General features: G+C 41.7%; 1 protein-coding gene across 4 annotated transcripts in view; it reads left to right on the forward strand.

Annotated features, from left to right (window-relative positions):
- Positions 1–21,390, forward strand: part of dph6 (diphthamine biosynthesis 6) — a 217,914-nt gene that overhangs the window by 186,105 nt on the left and 10,419 nt on the right. For 3 of the 4 annotated variants that reach the window (XM_061843082.1, XM_061843081.1, XM_061843079.1), the window contains one exon: positions 15,456–15,704. In XM_061843082.1, the coding sequence (XP_061699066.1) occupies positions 15,456–15,704 (249 nt within the window). The remainder of the gene's footprint in view (positions 1–15,455; positions 15,705–21,390) is intronic. The other variant, XM_061843080.1, reaches the window with a different exon arrangement.

A 21,390-nucleotide genomic window follows, 5' to 3' on the forward strand; every position in this document is an offset into this window, starting at 1 on the left:
CTGAATGGCCTGCAATGCCGTTTGACCTTTTCTCCGAATATTTCTTCAGTGAGGTTCAGGATGACAACTGATTGGGTTCCTGCGAGCGTATAGCACCTGCCCCCCTAGCTGCGCTATCTTGGGTGCCATCCGATACACAAACGCCCGAGTCAAATGACTTCCCTTGAAGTGGCGGCGCAGCAAAGCCACCCATCAGACCCCGTGAGACCTCTTATGTGTGTCAACTGAATTTGAAAAGGTGACGCAGTATTCGGTGTGCCCAGACTATTCCACGTAATCACATACCCAAGTGTTTATCTTTAGACTTCAGAATTTCCGTAGACTCCGTTTCAACTAGTCGTGCACAATTGTACATTCATAAGGCAGCTCCGTGTCTGCCAAATTTCTGTAGATCGCCGTCATCTTGCTCCGCGGCTCACTGGCCAAGGATTTTCTCCGTCCAATCTCTTCCAAGTATCCACGAACAATTGTATGTTTGTTACCACGACGCAGCCTGATGTTTAAACTCACTGTAACACGTTGCCGCACGTGATCAGATAACCACGTCTTTGTCTTTTGGGTTAAAATCTCTTGCACGGCGCGTTCTGACTTTGTCTTTGTTTTTAGACTCGCTAAAGCAGCGTGCGGCTCACATATACGTATTCATTAATTTCTCTGATCCTCTTCGGCGTAATATTTTCCATCGCCGTTTCCAGAGTCTCGGCTGGTGGAAGAATCTTAAATCAGAAGCTGTAACATTTGATCTGGATCTCATCAAGATTTCACATTTCCCCGCAACTTAGCAGCAATTTAACATCGAAAAACCCCACGAGATGTTCCCAGTCTAATATAATCAGATCACAGCGCTACCACATAGTACTTCCCCCGTTGCGACAATTCCAAAGTGCCGTTGTCAACTCATTGACTTCGCACATGACGGACACATGCTTAAGCCTTGGCGGAGGTCTGCTTTCATTTAGCACGCATCCCGCAAACATGCTTGTGTAATTTAGTGCCGGGATCGGAATACCCTTCCCGCTCGTTTGAGGCTTCCCGGCGTGTACGGTACCGTATATCAGCGTTGACGCGGTTTTGAAGCGCCAGTCAGCTCCTGAACCGCTAGACTGCGTTTGGGGGTCATTGTCTCACGGACAGTATTTTAACTGGGGGGTGCGTCTGCAGCGGCTACGAGCACGTAATGGACAGAGGCTGGTATTAGCATGGAGCGAGGACGTGGGGAAGGAGCGGATGTGTCACAGCGCATCGTCTGTCAACGCGGTGGTTTTACTGTCCGCCGCCGCACTCCCACTCGTTTATGGGCCTGAGCCTGATTGCCTCTAAGGGGCTCTCCGCGTATTGTTATTGGTGCTTGACTCCCTCGGAAGCACGGAGCTCAACAGACACACACGTCGCCCTACGTTTAATTATTAATAGAACGACGCGCTGTACGGTTGCTAGTTGAGCACACGCCCGGCTTGTAAGTGGCCAGGACATGAGTTCCGTATGCACAATTGATGAGTTGTAGTCCAAATGCTGCATCAACGGTAATGAAATACCTAATTGTGATCTTGTCGGGTTAGTAATAGAGGGAGTCCTCGGTCTACGACTCAGATCCGTTCCTACAGTAGCGACCTAACTCGAATTTCGACTTAAGTCGGATTCCGAAATTACAGTCAGAATTTACATCAAAATACTTTGTATAAAAAACAAATACATTGAAATAAACAAGATGATGTACTTAGCATTACTGCTGTGAGGTGGCTGGAGAAGAAGAAGGGGAGGCTGTGCTAAGCTATCGCGAAGGAACCTGGTCCCCAATCCTCTCCATCTCGACAAGTATCAAAACCTTTTTTTGTGATCACTGTATCCGACATAGGAACGGAATCCTTCACATAGGTGAAAATACGGGCTTTGTCTTCAATAATTGTCACCACGGTAGAGTGACTGAAGCCTCGGTGGCGTTGGGGTACCTCCTTTCTCCAGTCTTTTGATGATCTTGAGCTTCGTTTCCATGGTAATGGACTTTCTTTTGGCTGCAGTAGCATTGCTAAAAGACACAGCTTTCTTTTTTTTGGGCCGTAATGTCGAAAAAGGAGGGTGAAAAATGCAAGGATACAAACATGGGCAAGCATTCGCCAGACAAAACGGCGGACAGGGAACGGGCGTTGTAAAATCGAAATGTCTTGGGTCAAAACCGTCTTAACCTGAAGACTCTCTGTGTAGGATTTGTAAATATCCACCTGTTTTGCTTGTAACCAAGCAAAAGTCTTTAGGTTTCTTTTGCTGGCCTGTCTTCCCCTCAACCCCCACCCCCTCAAAAAAAACTGTACTGTACAGACCTGTGTTGAAAGGTCATGGTTTGGTTCACAATGAGGACAGGAAAGGAGCAACACTCTCAATTATTATATCGTATACACTATATTCATTGAGGCAGTTTATATATATATATTTTTTTTTCTGGCGCTTCATTAGGTGTACTTAATATTGCGATCAGTAAGGGTGGATATATTTGTAGCAGTGGCAATTATTTTTTTTTTTTTTTTTAAAGAACCACGTTTCATGCGTTAGAGCAATTCAGTGTGCGCGTGTGCATGCAGTAAAGTGGTGAGAGGTCCACGGAACACGCCACAGTGTTTACGCCGCCGTCCCTTTCCGCCGCTATCAATGACGGCGAGCGCTCAGTCAAAACACGTCAATTATTCCCGTGTCAACAATTAGCATTGGCTCAACCGGTCAAAGTTCTTCTTTTCTGTTGTACATTCCAATAAGTGCAGGGGAAATCCATGATAAAAAAAAATGAATTAAAAAAAAACGTAGTTTACGACCATCAATGTTGTGAGAGGAGATAAAGATATATGACCGTTCCATTACTATGGTAACTAGCTGCTATATTCAGAGCTGCCCGCTCGGGTTTCTTCCCCCCGCGGTGACGAAAGCTGACAGGGCCCAAGAACACACACACACACACACGCACACACACACACACACACACACACACAAGGAGGATGTTGAAGATGCTCCTTGTTAAATATCCACATGTGCCCAATACAGACCGACTCACGCAGGAGCTCTGCAAATACACGTTATTTGCAAAAAAAAATAATAAATAGAATGTAAAAAAAACAATAATAATCATTCACACAGAGGAAGTTGAAGATGCTCCTTGTGAAATGTAAACTTTTGGCCAATAGACCAAGCATTTGATGTTTCTGTTGGGAAGGCCATTTATTTTCCAGAGAAAATATTGAATAGATTTTTACAACATACATTATTACACATATACACACATAGAGGATCTGAACAATATTTGTAAATATTCAAACACCCATAATTAGCACATAAATTCGCGCGATAAAAAAAAATGTAAAAAGATTTGAATAGGCATGTGTAGTTTAAGTTTTAGTTTTTAAAAAGCCATTTATTTTCCAGAGAAAATATTGAATAGATTTTTAGAACATACATTATCACACATACACACACATATAGAGGATCTGAACAATATTTGTAAATATTCAGACATCCATAATTAGCACATAAATTCGCACAATAAAAAAAAGAATGTAAAAAGATTTGAATAGGCATGTGTAGTTTAAGTTTTAGTTTTTGAAAAGCCATTTATTTTCCAGAGAAAATATTGAATAAATTTTTACGACGTACATTATCACACATACACACACATATAGAGGATCTGAACAATACTTGTAAATATTCAAACACCCATAACTACACATAAATTAGCACAAAAAATATAATGTAAAGAAATCTGAATAAGCATGTGTAGTTTAAGTTTTACTTTTTAAAAAAGCCATTTATTTTCCAGAGAAAATATTGAATAGATTTCTACAACGTACATTATCACACATACACACACATATAGAGGATCTGAACAATACTTGAAAATATTCAAACATCCATAACTACACATAAATTAGCACAATGAAAAAATACAATGTAAAAAAAGAATAGCCACGTGTATTTTCCAGAGAAAATAAATAATAACAATAATAATAATAAATATAAATAGTTTTTTATAACATACATTATCACACATACTGACTCACACTCCCATATATAGTATCTGAACAATACTTTTAAATATTCAAACAGCCATAATTAGCACATAAATTAGGACAATAAAAAAATGAATGTAAATCAAATTTGAATAAGCTTGTGTATTTTAAGTTTTATTTTTTAAAAAGTTCACATTCACACACACGTGAAGTTTAAGTTCAAAAGAGGCGTCCATAAGAAATATGCACTTGTGGCCTGAACAACAAGACCGATGACCAACATGTAATAAATATTAGGTTGACAGAAGAGTTTTTCTTTCCCCCCCACCAAGAAGTAAAGTTAAATTGAATTAACATATTCATGGTCAGTGGGTTTTGTTTGGAGAGCACAAGAAGATTAATGAAAGAGGAGCACAGAATGACTCGCAAATGTAACGCTGACGCTGATGCTGCTCAGCCCTTTTTTTGTATTTTAGGAATTTGCTCCAGCAGCAGATGATGTATGTGATTATTATGCCCCAGTTCTGCGATTCCTTAAGTTGCGTACATTAAAAGTGACAGTCGCTGCCTCTGGATAGAAATGATTATTACATCCACATGCAACAATATGCCAGCATTTCCATTTTTTTTTTCGGCGCCACAGACGACTCAGAAAAGATTAGCGTTTACTTTACGTTTTAGTTTTTTTTCTTTTTTCTTATGGTGGGGGCGGGGAGCTGACTTGATCATAAATTGCATATGGAGGCAATTCGTCGGAATGGGAACTTGTAAGCGCGGGGGTCATTTATTTTTCCCAACGCCGCTGTCACCGGGTGGGTCGCCCTTTGTTGAGCTCGGAAAAGGATGAATAATACACGGCTTGTATTTTTTTATGTTTCAGCATTATGCCTCGTAATGTACATTTCTTATTGATGTTACGGATTTATGATTTGGGGTTGTCAGGGCCCCGTAGGTTAGGAAATTAATATTTTCAGGTTGATATTATTTCCATTCAGAATAATCAAGTTTTGGAGCAATTCAGCACTTCTTTTAATATAGTTTTGCTCCAGAACTCCCATGACTCTTGTGAGGATAAGCAGCTCAGAAAATGAATGAATAAATGAATATATACACATACTCACACGGTATGTTTTCCATGTTTTTTTCTGTATCAGTTGGTTTTATTATTTATATTTCTAAAGTCATAAAATGGACAGTGTAATTTTAGACATGACAGTTATTGTCAAAGTTTGTCTTTTTACTAGTATATTTTGTAGCGTAATTTTCTTGGTTTAACATATTTAATGTAATAACATCGTAATAACACATACAAATGTATTAATCTTTTTAAAGCGAATTTTAACTTTAATATTTTTTTAATTTCTGCACTTGAATATATAGGAATATTTTAATTTTAGACAATGCAGTTCTTGTCAAACTGCCTTTTCACTCATTATAACATATACAAATGTATATATTGATCACCTCAAAGAGAGTTTTTACTTAGATATTTTTTAAAAATCTGCATTTTATTGTATAGTAACATTTTGTTCATTCATGTGTTCAGTTTTACTATTACAGTAGTTTTTCCATTTACATATTTCAAGTCATAATCAGTATCTGCGAAACATTCTTACAAATAGGTTAACATTGTCTGTGTGGCAGTATTTATTGACACTGCTGTATCATCAATGCAACAAATTCCTGTGAAGTTATTGAATGGAAAACTAATACAGGTCATCGCGGTTACCAGCAGTATAGCCCACAAACAATAATGTTGATCTTATTTGATATTATCGTAGTACTTTACTTGAATTTGTAGTTTATCAAAAAAAGATCATTTTGACTTTGGGCGACAAAAAGAAATGGTTGACGATAGTTTTTTTTTTTGTTTGTTTGTTTTTTTTTTTACATTTTGGGCTTTGTCTTTTCACGCAGCCATACTGCCATCTGTTGCGGCTAGGTGGTAATGCACCTTCCATATTTTTTTTTTTTTCCCCCCACCCCTAAACGGTGTCTTGTTGACATCATGCTCTGTCCAAAACTGATAATTGTAATAAACAGTGCTCAACGATAGTTTATTGTCCATACGCTGGGTACATTTGTAGTGGACATTTCACATTCTGTGCATTATAAAGTACCATAACTGCACAGACAAAAAAAAAAAAAAAAGGAAAATGATGTGATGAGACTAAAGGAAAAGTGGTGGTCATAGATGGAGGACGGCAGGGTGGGTGGGGCGGGGGTGCGGGGGGGATGGTTGAGGGCTGCCGTTTCATCATCATTCAATCAGACAAACATGGCCCTCAAGCCCAAACGCCGAGACCCTCCGCGATTCTCTCGAATTAGGGAGATTAGCGGCAAAGCGCATAATGCAGGATGATGGAATTTGTCATCATTTGCATTGTCCTGGAAAGATCGGGCTTGATAGAGCGATGCGTGGCGGCGCTTGTCATGTCCCCACGGGCAGGTCACACACACACACACGCGCGCGCGCACACGGAGCGAGGGAGGCTTGGCAGAAATGATTTTTGCGATATGTGCATCAGTCGTAAAAAGCCTCACAACCAATTTGTCAAAAGATCGGAGGTGGCGACAGTTGAAGGTAGTCGGGCCCATTTGCCTAACGCCATGAAAAAAGAAAAGCACGCCCGTCCTTCCGTCAGTCCGGCCCCAGTCGTGGGTTGGCTTTATTTCTTTCATGGGAGAAAAACCATACGGCGATATATTTGAGAGAAACCGTGTACAGTGGGCGGTATTGCCGTATTTTTCACGGTACATAATCGATACATTGTAATGATGGAGCCCGACTCGAGATCGACGAGTATGTGAGAATCGGAGCGATGATATTGTAAATTTTTTCTTGCAATACCGTTCATATCACAGCACAGCAATAATTGATATAGTGCAGACTTTTTTTTTACCCCAAGATCTACTTTTCAAGCATCCGGCCTCTCGCGATTGACGTTGGGGTGAGGGGGGTCTGACGGTATTTTTTGTTCTTTGTTTTTTGGGGGATTTTTTTGTTTATTATTATTATTTTTTTTTTTTAGAATGACCAATAATGATGAAATAGTAATTATAGAAATAATACCATTAATTTTCAGAGCTGCTTATTCCCACAAGGACCCGCCTGTGTGGAGTTTGCATGTTCTCCCCGTGCCTGCGTGGGTTTTCTACGGGCACTCCAGTTTCCTCCCACATCCTAAAAACATGCAACATGAATTGGACCCTCTAAATTGCCCATAGGTGTGATTGTGAGTGCAGCTGTTTGTCTCTATGTGCCCTGTGATTGGCTGGCGACCAGTTCAGGGTGTCCCCTGCCCCCTGCCTGTTGACAGCTGGGATAGGCTCCAGCGACTCTCGTGAGGATAAGCGGCAAAGAAAATGGATGGATGGATCTTTGATATTGTTTTTGGTGTTCGACGCAAATCACTTGGTCACAGCTGTGGTTCTTTTTAGAATGTTGTAGAAACAAAGTAGAGTTGAGTTATAACCCGTGCTATCAAATTGTATTCTTTTCATCCATACATTTTCTTTGCTGCTTATCCTCACGAGGGTTGCAGGGAGTGACAGAGCCTATCCCAGCTGTCAATGGGCAGGAGGCGGGGTTACACCCTGAACTGGTTGCCAGCCAATCGCAGGGCACATAGAGACAAACAAGTCACACCTAGTGGCAATTTAGAGTGTCCATTTAATAATGTGGCATGTTTTGGAGATGTGGGAGGAAACCGGAGTGGCCGGAGAAAACCCACGCTGGCACAGGGAGAAGAAGTAAACTCCACACAGGCAGGTCCGGGATTGAACCCGGGACCTCAGAACTGTGAGGCCAATGCTTTACCAGTCGATCCACCGTGCCGCCTCGTTGAGTAACTCATGACACAATATTATTTTCAGGTCGTATCACTATTTTTCTGAAGCATTTTTTGTTTGTTTGTTTTTGTGGTTGGAAGCACCACTGTACTGTATCGGTATTTGGAGATTCTCAATATTGAAAAGTCAAAATTATCAACAATTGTCACATATCAATATCTTGATGCTGTTATACCGATAACGTAATCGCCATTTTGTCCTGCTCCCGAAGGGAGCGCTGTGTTCCATTTGTTCGCAACGCATTTGAAAATCCCAGCAGGGGAAAACAAAAAAAAAAATACAAGCAGATATTTGAGTGATGGAAAGAGCGGACGTGTTTGTTTATTCATGCCCGTCGGCGTTGGCGATGCGCCTCCCCTTCAGTGTCCTGCTGTCGGCCGCCCCCCAACCCCGACCTTGGTTGGCGACTGAGCGCCAGCCCTCTCCGACCAGCATAAAGTTGACCAGAGCTGACATGACAGTGCATATCTCTCACTCAGTGTGTGTGTGTAGTGGGCACGTCAAGGGCAGACGTGAGGGTACGTTTTGGAGGGGGGGGGGCGCAGGAAGTGCCTTTTGTCCCTGTCTGGCGTAACCCAGACCCGCGTGTTAAATTCAGTCTCCATTTTGTGAACATTTTGCATCCTTTTAAATACGTTTGACCAGATAAAAATATGTCCTAAGACATCAGATGTCTTTTGTGCACTTCGCAAGGCTATTTATGCGTGTACATTAAGTAACGCTTATTCCATGTGACATTTGTGCTTACGCGGCCAAGACTCAGAATAGCGCACACATGAAAACAATGCGGATAGGGGGAGTGCGAGTTTGCCAAGTCCCAGATTTTAATTTTTTGTTGTTGTTATTGTTGAACGAACCCTCTGTTTTACACTGACAAAATTGTCAATTCTGTTTTTGTGATTGGGTTGAAGCGCAGAAAAGGCATGATGGTGTTCTTAGGTGGTGGTTTTTTTTTTTTCCATCCGCATATTCGACGTCCTGTTTTGTTTGCTGTTCATATTTCGAGTGACAGAACAGTTGAAGTGAACGTAGATGTTTGTTATTGCTTCTCTACTCTCGCCTTCGTACTGTACTTTGCGATCACAATTTGCCTTTGTTCGCTAACATTTATTATTGTGAGACTTTTAATATTTAGACCACGGGTGTCAAACTGAAGGCCCAGGGGCCAGGTCTGGCCCGCCACGTGATTTTATGTGGCCCGCGAAGGCAAATCATGTATGTCAACTTCTGTGATTCTTGTTCAAATCTGTACCAAAATTTCAAATTGCCATGTCATAAATCATATCGTTGAGGCATTGCAAGCATTTTTACATTACTAAGCATCAACAATAGATGAAAAACCAATTACCCTTGATTTCTGATTCCTAAAGTAATTCATAAATTGTCAATATGATGAGGCGATAAACAACTTTTATGGTTTCACAGTCATAACAGCTCTCTGAGGGAAACCGGAACAACAATGTGGCCCGTGACAAAAATTAGTTTGACACCCCTGACTGGTACTGTTTGTGAAAAGTTCGAGTTCGCAGCCAACGTATTACCACGTAAAACAGAAGTTGACTGTACGCAATTATAAAAGCCCCAAATCATGAACTTGTTTCTCCTTCATCATCATTAGTTTTAGACCAAATAAATTTATATTTTTGAGGGCTTTTCTCTCCTAAAACTTCTTCAGGAGTGTTCATCCTGGCAGGCGGCACGGGAGCTCAGCTGGTAAACCGTTGGCCTCACAGTTCTGAGGACCCGGGTACGATCCCGGCCCCACCTGTGCGGAGTTTGCATGTTCTCCCCGTGCCTACGTGGGTTTTCTCCGTGCACTCCTGTTTCCTCCCACATCCCAAAAAGCATGCAAGGGTTAGATCTGTGTGATTGTGAGTGCGGCTGTTTGTCTCCATGTGCCCTGCGATTGGCTGGAAACCAGTTCGGGGTGTACCCCGGCTCCTGCCTGTTGACAACTGGGATAAGCTCCAGGACACCCCGGGACCTTTGTGAGGATAAGCGGCAAAGAAAATGGATGGATGTATTTTCTGCACTTAAATAAGAAATGAATCAAGCATAACATTCAAACACAAAACACAATCGTTTTTTTTTTCTGCTTTGGAATGCAAGTAAATAACTACAATTATACAATACATATTTTTTTTATCAAAAACATAATTTGGGTAAAAGGTTTCACTAGCCACTTGTTTGGAAATTTATTATTATTATTATCATTATTTCGCTATGCACTGTGTTTGCCAAACCTGAAATATTCATTCAAGAGCACAAGGGACTTGACAACAATAAATACTTGAAGTTTTGTCACATTGATTAATAAAAAAATGTTCTTCACAGTGAACCAAAATTGTAGCCAAGACGCCACGCTTGAGAATAAATCACAACATTCAAGATGGCAGCTGTTGCGTGAACACAACATCCATGTGTTGGAGTCTTCTTCAAAAGTTTTGACTTTGCTTACCCTAAACTAAATCCATATTTGTGAAACAAATAACACTGTGGCAAAAATGACAAATGTTCCCCCGTGTGGTTAAAAATTCAAACAAAGACTGTTTTTGGTTTTTGTTTTTTTTTTTTGGGGTGGGGATAAATTTAAAATGCTTAAGATGGCTCTTTCAGCGTAAGCGCGGCATCCTTCTGCTAGATTGTTTTCGCGAAAACATTTTTCTATATCCACAGCAAAAAATTTAAATAAATCCAGTTGAAGCCCTTGCACAAAATGATTGCTAAACTACAAAATTATTATTTAATTATTAATTATTAAACTCTTCAGTAGAAGATGGTCAGCCCTGGAATTTCCCCAAGATTTCAGGCATGCTTTATTATTATTATTAATAATATTATTATTTGTCTTCAGTTAATATTAAATGTAATGCAAATCCAATAAAAGCTCTTTTTTTGATGGACATTTAGGCCTACCATAACCAAAGTATGCTAATGTAAGCACTTCAAGAGCTAAGTAATTTTTTTAAAGATGTATTATGCATTATAAATGGTGTAGTGATGCCTATCTGGTTGCAACATTAGACCCTTTTAATAAATGTATTTTACACATTTTACACGGATGTTTTGCTGCTTTAAATTATGTATGAGGCCTCCGTGGGGACAAACGTGACCATTAGCATAGCTGAAAGGTGCATTAAAAATGTTATTATTACCCTCCCCCCCACCTTTCCTTGGAACCAAACAGAGAACCTGTTTGTCAATAACAGGTAATTTTATCCCAGTTGAGCTACCTTCCAAACTCTGCTAATGACGCCAGGAGATGTTCCTGGGAAAGATGCGGCTTTGCTCCCCGGAGGGGTTCTGGGACCAAAATATAGTCTGGCGCTATCTGGTCATCTGTGAAAAAGTGTCTGAGGAAAAAAAATGTAAAACCCTGCAATTATATTCTGTTGACTGACTCTTCAGTTTCCTTTATATGGAAAAGATTATGCTATAGAGGTTAGCAAACTTCTTTTTTTTTTTTTAGACAAGCCGTTGTCTTGGGAATCTTTTATTTATCCATTTTTGTCGTGAGTTGCAGCAAAAATATGAGTTATGGATGCTAACTGTGGTGGCATTGAATTTCGCTCCAACCGGGAGTTTTAATAGAAAGTAAAGATTCTTCCCCAAAAAAAAGAGGCAAAGTGCTTTCTTCAATCTATTTCCCCTCCGATTTGAGCTTCACTGTACAACTAAAAATAAAACTGAGAATTACACGAGTATTTAACAAAACTACATTAACTTTGTCCTACGAGCGTGCACTAGCTCGACGCTAACACACTACGCAAAACGTAACCACAGCTTAAAAACTTGCAAGTCAAGGCACCACTGTGTAAGGCACAGGTGTCAAACTCGAGGCCCACGGGGCCAGATCCGGTAAGAGTCAGACCAGTGGAATATCTGTGCCGGGGAAGTGACTTTTACCTTTTTTTTTTTTTTTTTTTTTTTAGTGGTCCTGTTAGGGCTGTGCTAGTGTGTTACTGCTGTGTGTCAGTGATTTTTACCGGTATGTTTTTTTTTTTTGGTTTTTTGTTTTTTTTTTTTTTTGAAAAGGCCCTGGTAGCGACCCGCTAGCGTGAGCCCCGCGTCTCAGTTATTTAGGTATGTTTTTTTTTTAACCAGGCCCTGTTAGTGCTGAACATTGCCAAGCATCAATGATGGTTCAAAACACCATTACCCTTGATTTCGGACCTCAAAACTAGTTCGTAAATTTAATGTGTAAATATGATGAGGCGGGTAAAGATTTCCATATTTTCAGTCGTGACGGCCCTCTGAGGGAAACCGATAAAAAAATGAGTTTGACAATCCTGGTGTAAGGTTAAAGGTGAAGTGTCCCATTGAAGAAATGAACTTGAATTGGGATTGAATTTCTCTTTAATTAATCAAATAACACCACTTCTTATGATTTCAATCGGCGTTGCAATTTGTGACTTGATTTTCCCACCAAAAACCCAGTAACCGATGCTAACAAGAGTCATATTTGTTTAAGGGTAAACAACATGAAAATGCGGTAATGATACAGTCTGTTTGGGGAAAGTGTATTTAAGAAGCAACAACATAACCACATCAACCAAACGTTTTTTTTGTGTGTGTGTAGGGGTCCAGTATGAGGGCTTCATGTCACGGGTAGTACTTTTTAAGCAGTAGATCATGGTCAGAACATGTTGGCACACGGCTAAAAATACAGCGGTAAAGCAATAAAAATGAGTCGTGCTGGTGCCGTGCGGACACAAGTAACGTCACGGCTGTTTCGGTTTGTCGTTCATCATCGCTGCAGTGGTACCTTCGCGTTCCAAAGTTCCTCGCGAGAAAATAAATCAATACAAATGGAATATGAGACTCCACTTTAAATCTTGTAATCTTTTTTTCTTTTTTTTTTCATTCCCGACAGGACTCGGTAAGCTAAATCGAGTCAAAGATGGCCGTATGGGTGCACCGATCGCGTCCCGCCTTGTCTCTGCGGGCCATTTAGACGGCTAAGACGAGCGTTTGAAAACTACTTACCTTGTTATAGAAAGTTTAATGTCATGTGCAATTGTTTGCCCCCCCCCACCCCCACCCCCTCATGAATATTAAGAAGGGGGCGCCTATTAAATATGCATGCGGCGGTCGGGGGTTGTTGATCACGTCGGGAACGCCCATGCAAATTGGACTGTCTTTCCTGTCGGGGCCCGAGATGAATAATGCAGTTGTGTGTGCGCGCGCGCGTGTTTTGAGGATATGCGGCGACACACAGCATTGACAGTCAATTAACAAGTTTGATCGGTGTGTGAAGTCATTCTTTTGAACTGTTAATTTTATGTAAATAGTATTCGCCCGCTTCTCCCCCTCCTCAATTCCACCTCCCACAAAGAGTAACCGGAGCGTCGTCGTCAATAATTGATCATCAGACACCTGCTCGGGAGCGGCGCCGGTGAGTGTGCCTTTAACAGCCGAGGGAGCCCTCTGTTAGCACCTTTTGATATTCAAATTGACTAAATGCTCGTCGGGCTTTTGTGAATTCCGAGTGGGGCGAGCGCATATCGCGGGGACGAACTTTAAAGTTAGGGTCCAGTCGTCCCCAGCAGAAGTAGGCGGGTGGGCGGGCCTTCATTTTCCTGATCAGCGACTGGGATGAGAATCAGCACCTCCAAATCCGAGGCTATGGTCCTCGGTCGGAAAAGGGTGCCGTGCCCTCTCTGATGAGATCCTGCCCCAAGTGGAGGAGTTCAAGTATCTTGGGGTCTTGTTCACGAGTGAGGGAAGAATGGAGCGAGAGATCGACAGACTGCAGTGATGCGGACTTTGTATCGGTCTCTGGTGAGGTGTTCCGGGCATGTCCCACCGGAAAGAGACCCAGAGGACGATCCAGGACACGCTGGAGAGACTATGTCTCTCGGCTGGCTAGGGAATGCCTCGGGATCACTCCGGAAAAAGTGGCTGGGGAAAGGGAAGCCTGGATATCCCTGCTGAAGCTACTTCCCCCGTGACCCGACCTGGAAAAGGATAATGGATGGATGGACGGACCTTGGATGGTTCCTGAATGGCCCGCCAATGGCAATGTGCCCGAATCTCTTGCGTCCACTTTGCGAGTTCCACGGAGACAACGAAATGCCGCAAATATTGATCGTTATCCTGGTCTTTGCGGGCTGGACTCCTATTCTTAAATCGCATATATTGGTACTGCGTATGATATGAATTCTGTACAGAATTTGACACAACAAAGTCAGCCTTTGCTAAATGTTTAGCATTAGCTCGCCAACGATTATCAACTTAGGTGGGGAAAAAAAAAACTGCTTACTACCATTTTGGTCACTCCTACACCATGTTAGAGATCTTTATTGATCCTGATCTGGATCCTCCCCGGCAGGCTTGACTTATGCGCACCGGCTCCCCGCATAGCCCTGCAATTATCACCAGCAGATATTTGCACTGACCACATGCCGGCATCGGAAAGCCTCACCGCTGAGCCCCGACGCTTTGCTCTCTAAAGACCTGACCTCTTTAATACCTCCCCCCTCGTGCCCGCTCGTCTCTACGCATTAAACAGATAGATCCGAGCCCGGCTTTAGTTATGCGAGACCCCGCCTGCCAACAGAGGTATTTAACAGAGAATTAGCTTATTATCACGTGCTTAATTATGCTTATGAATAAGATCGGTGTACCTGAGACGTTATTGGCAGGTCTTCTCGCGGCTTACCGCATTGTTTTAGATGTGTGAAATGAAAACTGTTAGCGATAAGAAGCTTAAAATCAGGAGGTGGGCCTCGTTGATTAATGCACCGCTAACCAAGGAGTATTTATAATGAATGTTGATTTGATAATAGCACACAGATGCAGGCTAAAACGTTTTCTTTTTCACATTAAACTAATTTTAGATTACATCTGCTAATTAATCTTTAAGAAAATGCAGTGTTTTAACACGTGTCTTCTAAAATATGGAAATAGATGTATTCGTGTTTAATTAAAAGTGGGGGAAAAAAATTACAACAAATCAATGTGTGGGTTTCAAAATGAGTAATCGAAACCAATAAATGAGTCGTGATGTAATCATTGCAGTCGATTATACATGAAAATGTGTTTGTACATTTGAAAATGAACACATTAATTTGTTGAAAATGGGGCAAGAAATCAAGAAATCAATGTATTGTTTTTCAGATAATTTAAAACAAATGGAATATAAAACAGAATGTATGGTAATACATAAAATTGTATTTCTACTTTGGGAATACAGAATTGCCTTATACACATAAAAAAAAGGAAATAAAATAAATGAAATCATGAACTAAAAAGTAATTTGAAAAATAGCTCATTTATTCAATAAATAGGTGTGAATTTAAAAGAATATATGGTATAATTTAAAAAAAATCATTATTGATCAAAATGAATTAGTATATCAAAATGTAACTAATATCAATAAACGTATATGTACATAAAATATATATTTTTGATAGAATTTTAAATATTTTACATACACATACATTTCTATATACACACACACACACACGTAGTGTCATTGTGTGAATAAAAGTTGCACCTACTTATAACCTGAGCAGAAAAACATAGTTTATTTGTGTTTTTTTATTTGTTTATAACACTACACAATTAATTGGGGTAATGCAACAATTGTGCTTGTTTTGTTGTCCTCTTCAGGTCGACGATGCAGTGTTTTGCGCAGGCCAGATTGCACTGGTCCCTTGTACCCTGCAGCTGGTGAAGGCGGGCACCCGCACGCAGGCCATCCTGTCTTTCAGCCACACCCAGAAGGTTCTGGAGGCAGCGATCGGCAGCTTGACTCTGGCCCACGTGGTCCAGGCCCACTGCTACGCCACCAGATTCCAGGACGTCGCCGTTATCCAGGCTGCGTGGGAAAGCGTGCTTGAGGTGACTGACGAAGACCAGGTCAGTCGATGGTGGTCAAGTTCTAATTTGCGAGCAAAAAATGTTGATACACAGTAGGTACATATACACTGGTATATATTCTTTATTCACATATATATATATATATATATATATATATATATATATAATATAGCTGCAATTAACAGAATCTTTTACAGGAGGTGTGTAACTCATCTTCCTATTTAGTCACATGACTTTATTATACTGCCACCTGGTGGTCATCACAGTGACTTATAACTAAGTCACTGCTATTGAATCCCGTTCTTAGTATATGTTTTCCATCCATCCATCCATTTTCTTGACTGCTTATCCTTACACGGGTCGCAGGGAGTGCTAGAGCTTATCCCAGCTGTCAACAGGCAGGAGGCGGGGTACACCCTGAACTGGTCGCCAGCCAATCGCAAGGCACATGGAGACAAATAGCCGCAATCACAATCACACCACGGGGCAATTTAGTGTCCAATTAATGTTGCATGTTTTTTTTGGGGGGATGTGGGAGGACACCGGAATGCCCGGAGAAAACCCACACAGGCACGGGAGAACATGCAAACTCCACACAGGTGGGGCCGGGATCGAACCCGGGTCCTCAGAACTGTGAGGCCAACACTTTACCAGCTGCGTCACTGTACCATTATGTTTTAATAGAGTAAAATATCAGAGTGCTATTTTCCTATTTAAACAACCCATTAGAAAAATGTTGAAAATAAACGAGTCATATACAAGTTCTGTCTCCACCGATGCTGGAATTTCAGTATTACAACCAAACCATCGCTTTGATGTGACCTGTACCCCCTTTATTAATGACTTTATCATTTTCAGAGCGAAAAATATTTTCTATTAAATATTTATTTTACTTACATCAGATTGAATTATGTTAGAGGGACCAACTGTCACTTCTTTTAGGTGCTCCAGTGAGCCGTCCCAGCACTTTTGTCATATTTGTAAAGAGAGGGGGAAAAGGTAAAAGTTCCCGGTGCCCCCTCCCTCCCTACCCCCCGAGAGCCACTCGCCGCAGCCGATATTTCCCGCCGCCGTTTCTCATGAAAACTTGATGATGTGGGAAGCGCCGGTGTCTTTGATAATGTGGAGCTTGGCGCAGAGGCAGATGTCTTCCTCAGAGCCTCCCTAATCCTTTGCACCCCCCGACCATTTTGGATCGGAGTTCAAATCTCAGAGCAGCTTATCCCGCGCCCCCCTTTCCTGCCGCCACCCTCCGATCCGCCGCTCGGGCTTACAACCCCGTGCTCGGCGCGTCGGAGCAGTGTGCCAGCCTCTTCCCTGGCAGCCTCTCTCCGCCCACTTTAATCTGTCAAGTGGTGGGAATGGGCCCCAAGGGGGCACAGAGCGAAGCGGGGAGTGCACCTCCAACATGTGGCTCCGTCAACGCGGGTGGGGTAAAAGCCGAGGCAAAGCGGATGTCAACTTTGTGTCACTTCCCGCAAAGCCAAGCGGTAATTCTTGCTGTTTTTGCCCATTTCGAGGATTTTATTTTTATTTTTTTAAACAGTTCGATATTCAGATTTCGCAAGCTTCCCTGATTTTTGACATTTTGTAACTCCGTAGGATAAGAAAATTTTGAAAAGCGCTGACAACGTTTCACTGCTCACGAACGCTAAGTGGGTCAGCTCAAAAGAGACGCAAAGTTTAAACCTTGCCAACTACGGTTCAAGTTTTTAAATGTGATTTTCCCAAAGGGGACCATGTGAAGTGAATTAACTCCCTCCAAGGTTAAACCGTGATCAACTGTGCAGACAATGTTTTAAATCAAAAACATTTCAGGTCAAAAGAGAACTGAGCCTCTATATAATATAACTCAAGCAGTATTAAAGATGCTGGTAGAGCCGGAATGGCTTTAATGCAAACTCTTACAATTTCAGTGAAGTTTGACCATTTTGAACAACAATGAGGAATTTCAAATCAAATTCACTTTTTTAATCCCCAAATTGGAGGAGACTCACTGGGCTGCTTCACGATAAAAAAAAAAAAAAAAAAAAAAAAGACCATCAGTTCCACATTTTTTTCCTTTTTCAACAAGAAGGATGAATTTCAAAGTGAATTCACTTATTTTTATGTCCACATTGCTGCTATCCGGCATACAACAGTGCTTTAATGTGGACTCTTTCCATCTTAGTGAAGTTTCATCAGATTAAACAGGAATCGGGACTTTCAAAGGGAATTAACCTTTTTAAATCAATATTTGAGCTAGACTCACGGCACTGCTTTGCCATAAAAAGACCATCCAGCTTTAATGCAGACTCTTTCGGTTCCAATGAGTGCTCCACGTTTGAATTTAAAACAAAATGTACCTTTTTATAGAGCTCGTGCACGTGACGTCACCGTTTTCACAGCGCCATATTGCCGGTCCAGGGGTCATTTATTTAAATATTGGTATTTGTATTGAAAAAATCTGAGTGGCTCCATCGCTATGTGGGATCTATTCTTGATTGAGAACAGATCCAGCAACAAAGTATGCGACCAGACTTTTCTACGCTTTCAAACTCTTCCGTGTAATTCTCGACGACTTACTCACCAGATATGTGTAGATCCAGTTGTCTAAGACAAGCAGAAGCGGGTTGACAGTCCACTTTCTTACCGGCGAAAACATCGACTTCGGCATTAAATATAGGTGCTCTATGCCAAGTGTCTCTCTTCTTTCCACGTGCCGTCATTTATTATCACCTTCTAAATGTTTGCACAGTATCGGACAAAATTCGGGGCGTCGTGCTATAAGACGTATTTTCGTGTTGTCTCCAAATTCTTTCGACTTTGGTGAGCACTCATTCCTTTACTATTTTGAACAGGGACAATGAATATCAAACAGAATGCCACCTTTTTTAAAATCCAAATTCAAGCCAGCCTCCCTCCCTGCTAAAAAAAAATTCTCTAGAAATCTATAGAATTTGGACAGAACAACTTGTTCTATAGAACTTTGGCTGTGATTTTCTATAGAAATTCTACAGAACAATAGAATGTCTGTAGAAATTTTATAGGACCTGGGTCCTAAAGTTTTGTAGTTCTTTAGAAATTCTTTAGAAATGTTCTATAGAAAATTTTTAGCAGGGCTGGGTTGCTTTGTCATTTACTGTATTGACCACTCTTTCTTTCTCTTTCCATTTCACTGAATTTTGACCATTTTGATCAGGAGTGAGGAATTTCAAACGGGATTAATTAACCTTTGTACTCTCCCACATTGGTTTAAATTGTACAAATACAAATCGTATGACTTTATGGCATGTGGGCGAGTATTCTCGCTGTGTTTACTTGCTCTTTAACGGCACGCCATAAAGCTATTTTGTCCAAAATATTCACACGGCTCTCTTCCATTGGCTGACTGTAAGCGGCTACAAGGCCTCACTTGTGTTCGGCGCAAACATCGCGGCTCGCGAAAGGCGAGCGGAAAGGGACGCAGCGGCAGGCTGACAGCGGCGCTGCGGCGGGGGGGTTCGCCGCCGACGGCGTCCCGCCGGCCAGGAAATGTAGGGGAACCGGCTAAGCGGCGCGGTCCCATCAGCTCCCCACTGCTCAGCTGCCTTTCACACCACTTCCTTATTACCGTGTTTACCGTTCGGCTTTCACGCCTCTCTCGTTCTGCCGTGCGCTCGGAACGCCAGTTGGCGGGGAGAAGGAAAACAAACACGAAGAGAGAGGCGGGTCACGCTCCATAAGTGCGGCACCGCAGGGGTTGCGGCTGCACTGCCTTGCGAGTGAAGGAGGAGGGAACACAAACTTGGAATGTGTTGAGGCGACGGTGTTAACTGTATCGACAGCTACGCTAACGACCTGCCTGCCCTCCCATCTTGGCGCCCCAAGTCTGCGATACAGTACAGCCTCGGTTCTCGACCGCAATCCGTTCTAGAAGGCGGCTCAAGAAGTGATTTGTTCGTAAACCGAATCAACCCCCGCACGTGTTGTGTTATTTCCGGGTTTTTTTCCGGGGGTTCGTTCGAATCCACAATGGTATGCTGCCCTGAGAACGCCCGATCTCGTCAGATCTCGGAAGCTAAGCGGGTTTGGCCCTGGTTAGTACTTGGACGGGAGACCGACTGGGAATACCAGGTGCTATGAGCTTCTCTCCTCGGCTAAATGCAGAGGGGTTGCGTCAGGAAGGGCATCCGGCGTAAAAGTGTGACAAACTAAGATGACACGCTGTGGCGACCCCTAACGGGACAAGCCGAAAGGAAAAGAAGAAGAAGTTCCAATTCACAATGACAAAGCGTGGGTGGGTCAGCTGGTCTGGCCGCCCGTGTTCTGTTATTTCCGGGTTTCGTCGGGGGCGTTCGAGTACCGATTTTCGTTCGAAAACAGAAGCAAAAAAAATCTCAAATTTTTCATTTGAAAACAATTTCTTCGAGAATCGAGGCTGTGCTGTACATCCAAGTTGGTAAAGTTTTCAAAATGAAATATGTGGAAGTAAAATGATTTCAGGATCAGAACCGGTGTTCTGACCCAGTCTTCACCTTGATCTATTCCTCTAAGCAGTGGGAAGTCTTAAGATTTGCCATTTGATGAAAATGTTAGCAATTAAACTTTTTTGAGATGCCCTTAATCAGTACAATATATATATATATATATATATATATATATTTTTTTTTTTGTCGAATCTCTCCATGTGGTCCAGTACCAGACGGCCTATTGAGAACCGCTGCTGCGGAAGCTAAAGTTGCTCCGCCACGCAAGCTAACTGCATTTTGCAATCTGCGTGTTGCATGAATAAAAGAACAAACGCGGGGCTGACGTGAGCTTGTCCGACAGCTTAAAAAGTCAGCAAGCTGCGTGTCACGACAAAGTTCCCCTGGCGGGCCGGGCCCGGCTGGGTATCCCAGAGGCCTGCAGGGTGGCCTTTAAGCCTGGCTGAGCAGGGTTCCTCACACACAGCCCCCATCCCCCGCCCCTCCACCCCCGTTTCACCCCTTCAATCCTGTCACATCCCTCCTCGTTCGTCCACTTTCCTGCGTGTTCAATCGCTATTGACAAGGAATAGCTAGAAGTGCTAATGTAACATTTATCAAAGTGTATGTCATGTATGTGCGCTGTCACTTGACATGATAGCCACCTTGTTTTTTTTGGAATTTATCAAGAAATTGCGATACAATTTCCGTATAGTTGAAAGGGGGGAAAAGTGTCATTTGTGCATCGCAATTTTGGAATTAAAGGTCCAATCTAGTGGACATATATTTTATTTATATATCACTCAAGCAAAGGTAATTTTTCATTTTAAAAAAGTTTAAAATATTCTCAACATAACAGAAATTAAATAAATTAGCTTCAAAGTCAGTCTCAAAATGTTGTTAGAAATGTCATTTAGATTTGGCAAGTTTCGTAACTCCCCCAGAACATAATGACACAAAAATTTATCCAGAGAGTAAAAAAGCTAGGAAAAATAATGAGGAAGTGTTTTTTTAATGAAAAATTAGCTACATTTGTGTGATATATAAATAAAATATATGTCCACTGGATTAAACCTTTAAAATAGTAAAATAGTTGTACTTTTTGAAAATGGCTGTCTATTGTCCAAGTCTTAATTCAATTAAAGTCTTAATTTTAATTTTCTCATCAGATTACGATGTAAGATCTCAAAAAAGTTTTTTTTTGTTTCTTTCTATTTATTTTTCAGAAATATGGAACTTCCAGTTTGTGTACTTTTTTCCTTTTTAGTGTAGCTTTCATACTCCTTCGGCGATAAGCG

Source organism: Syngnathoides biaculeatus, chromosome 15 (genome assembly GCF_019802595.1).
Source record: "Syngnathoides biaculeatus isolate LvHL_M chromosome 15, ASM1980259v1, whole genome shotgun sequence".
Lineage (NCBI taxonomy): Eukaryota > Metazoa > Chordata > Actinopteri > Syngnathiformes > Syngnathidae > Syngnathoides > Syngnathoides biaculeatus.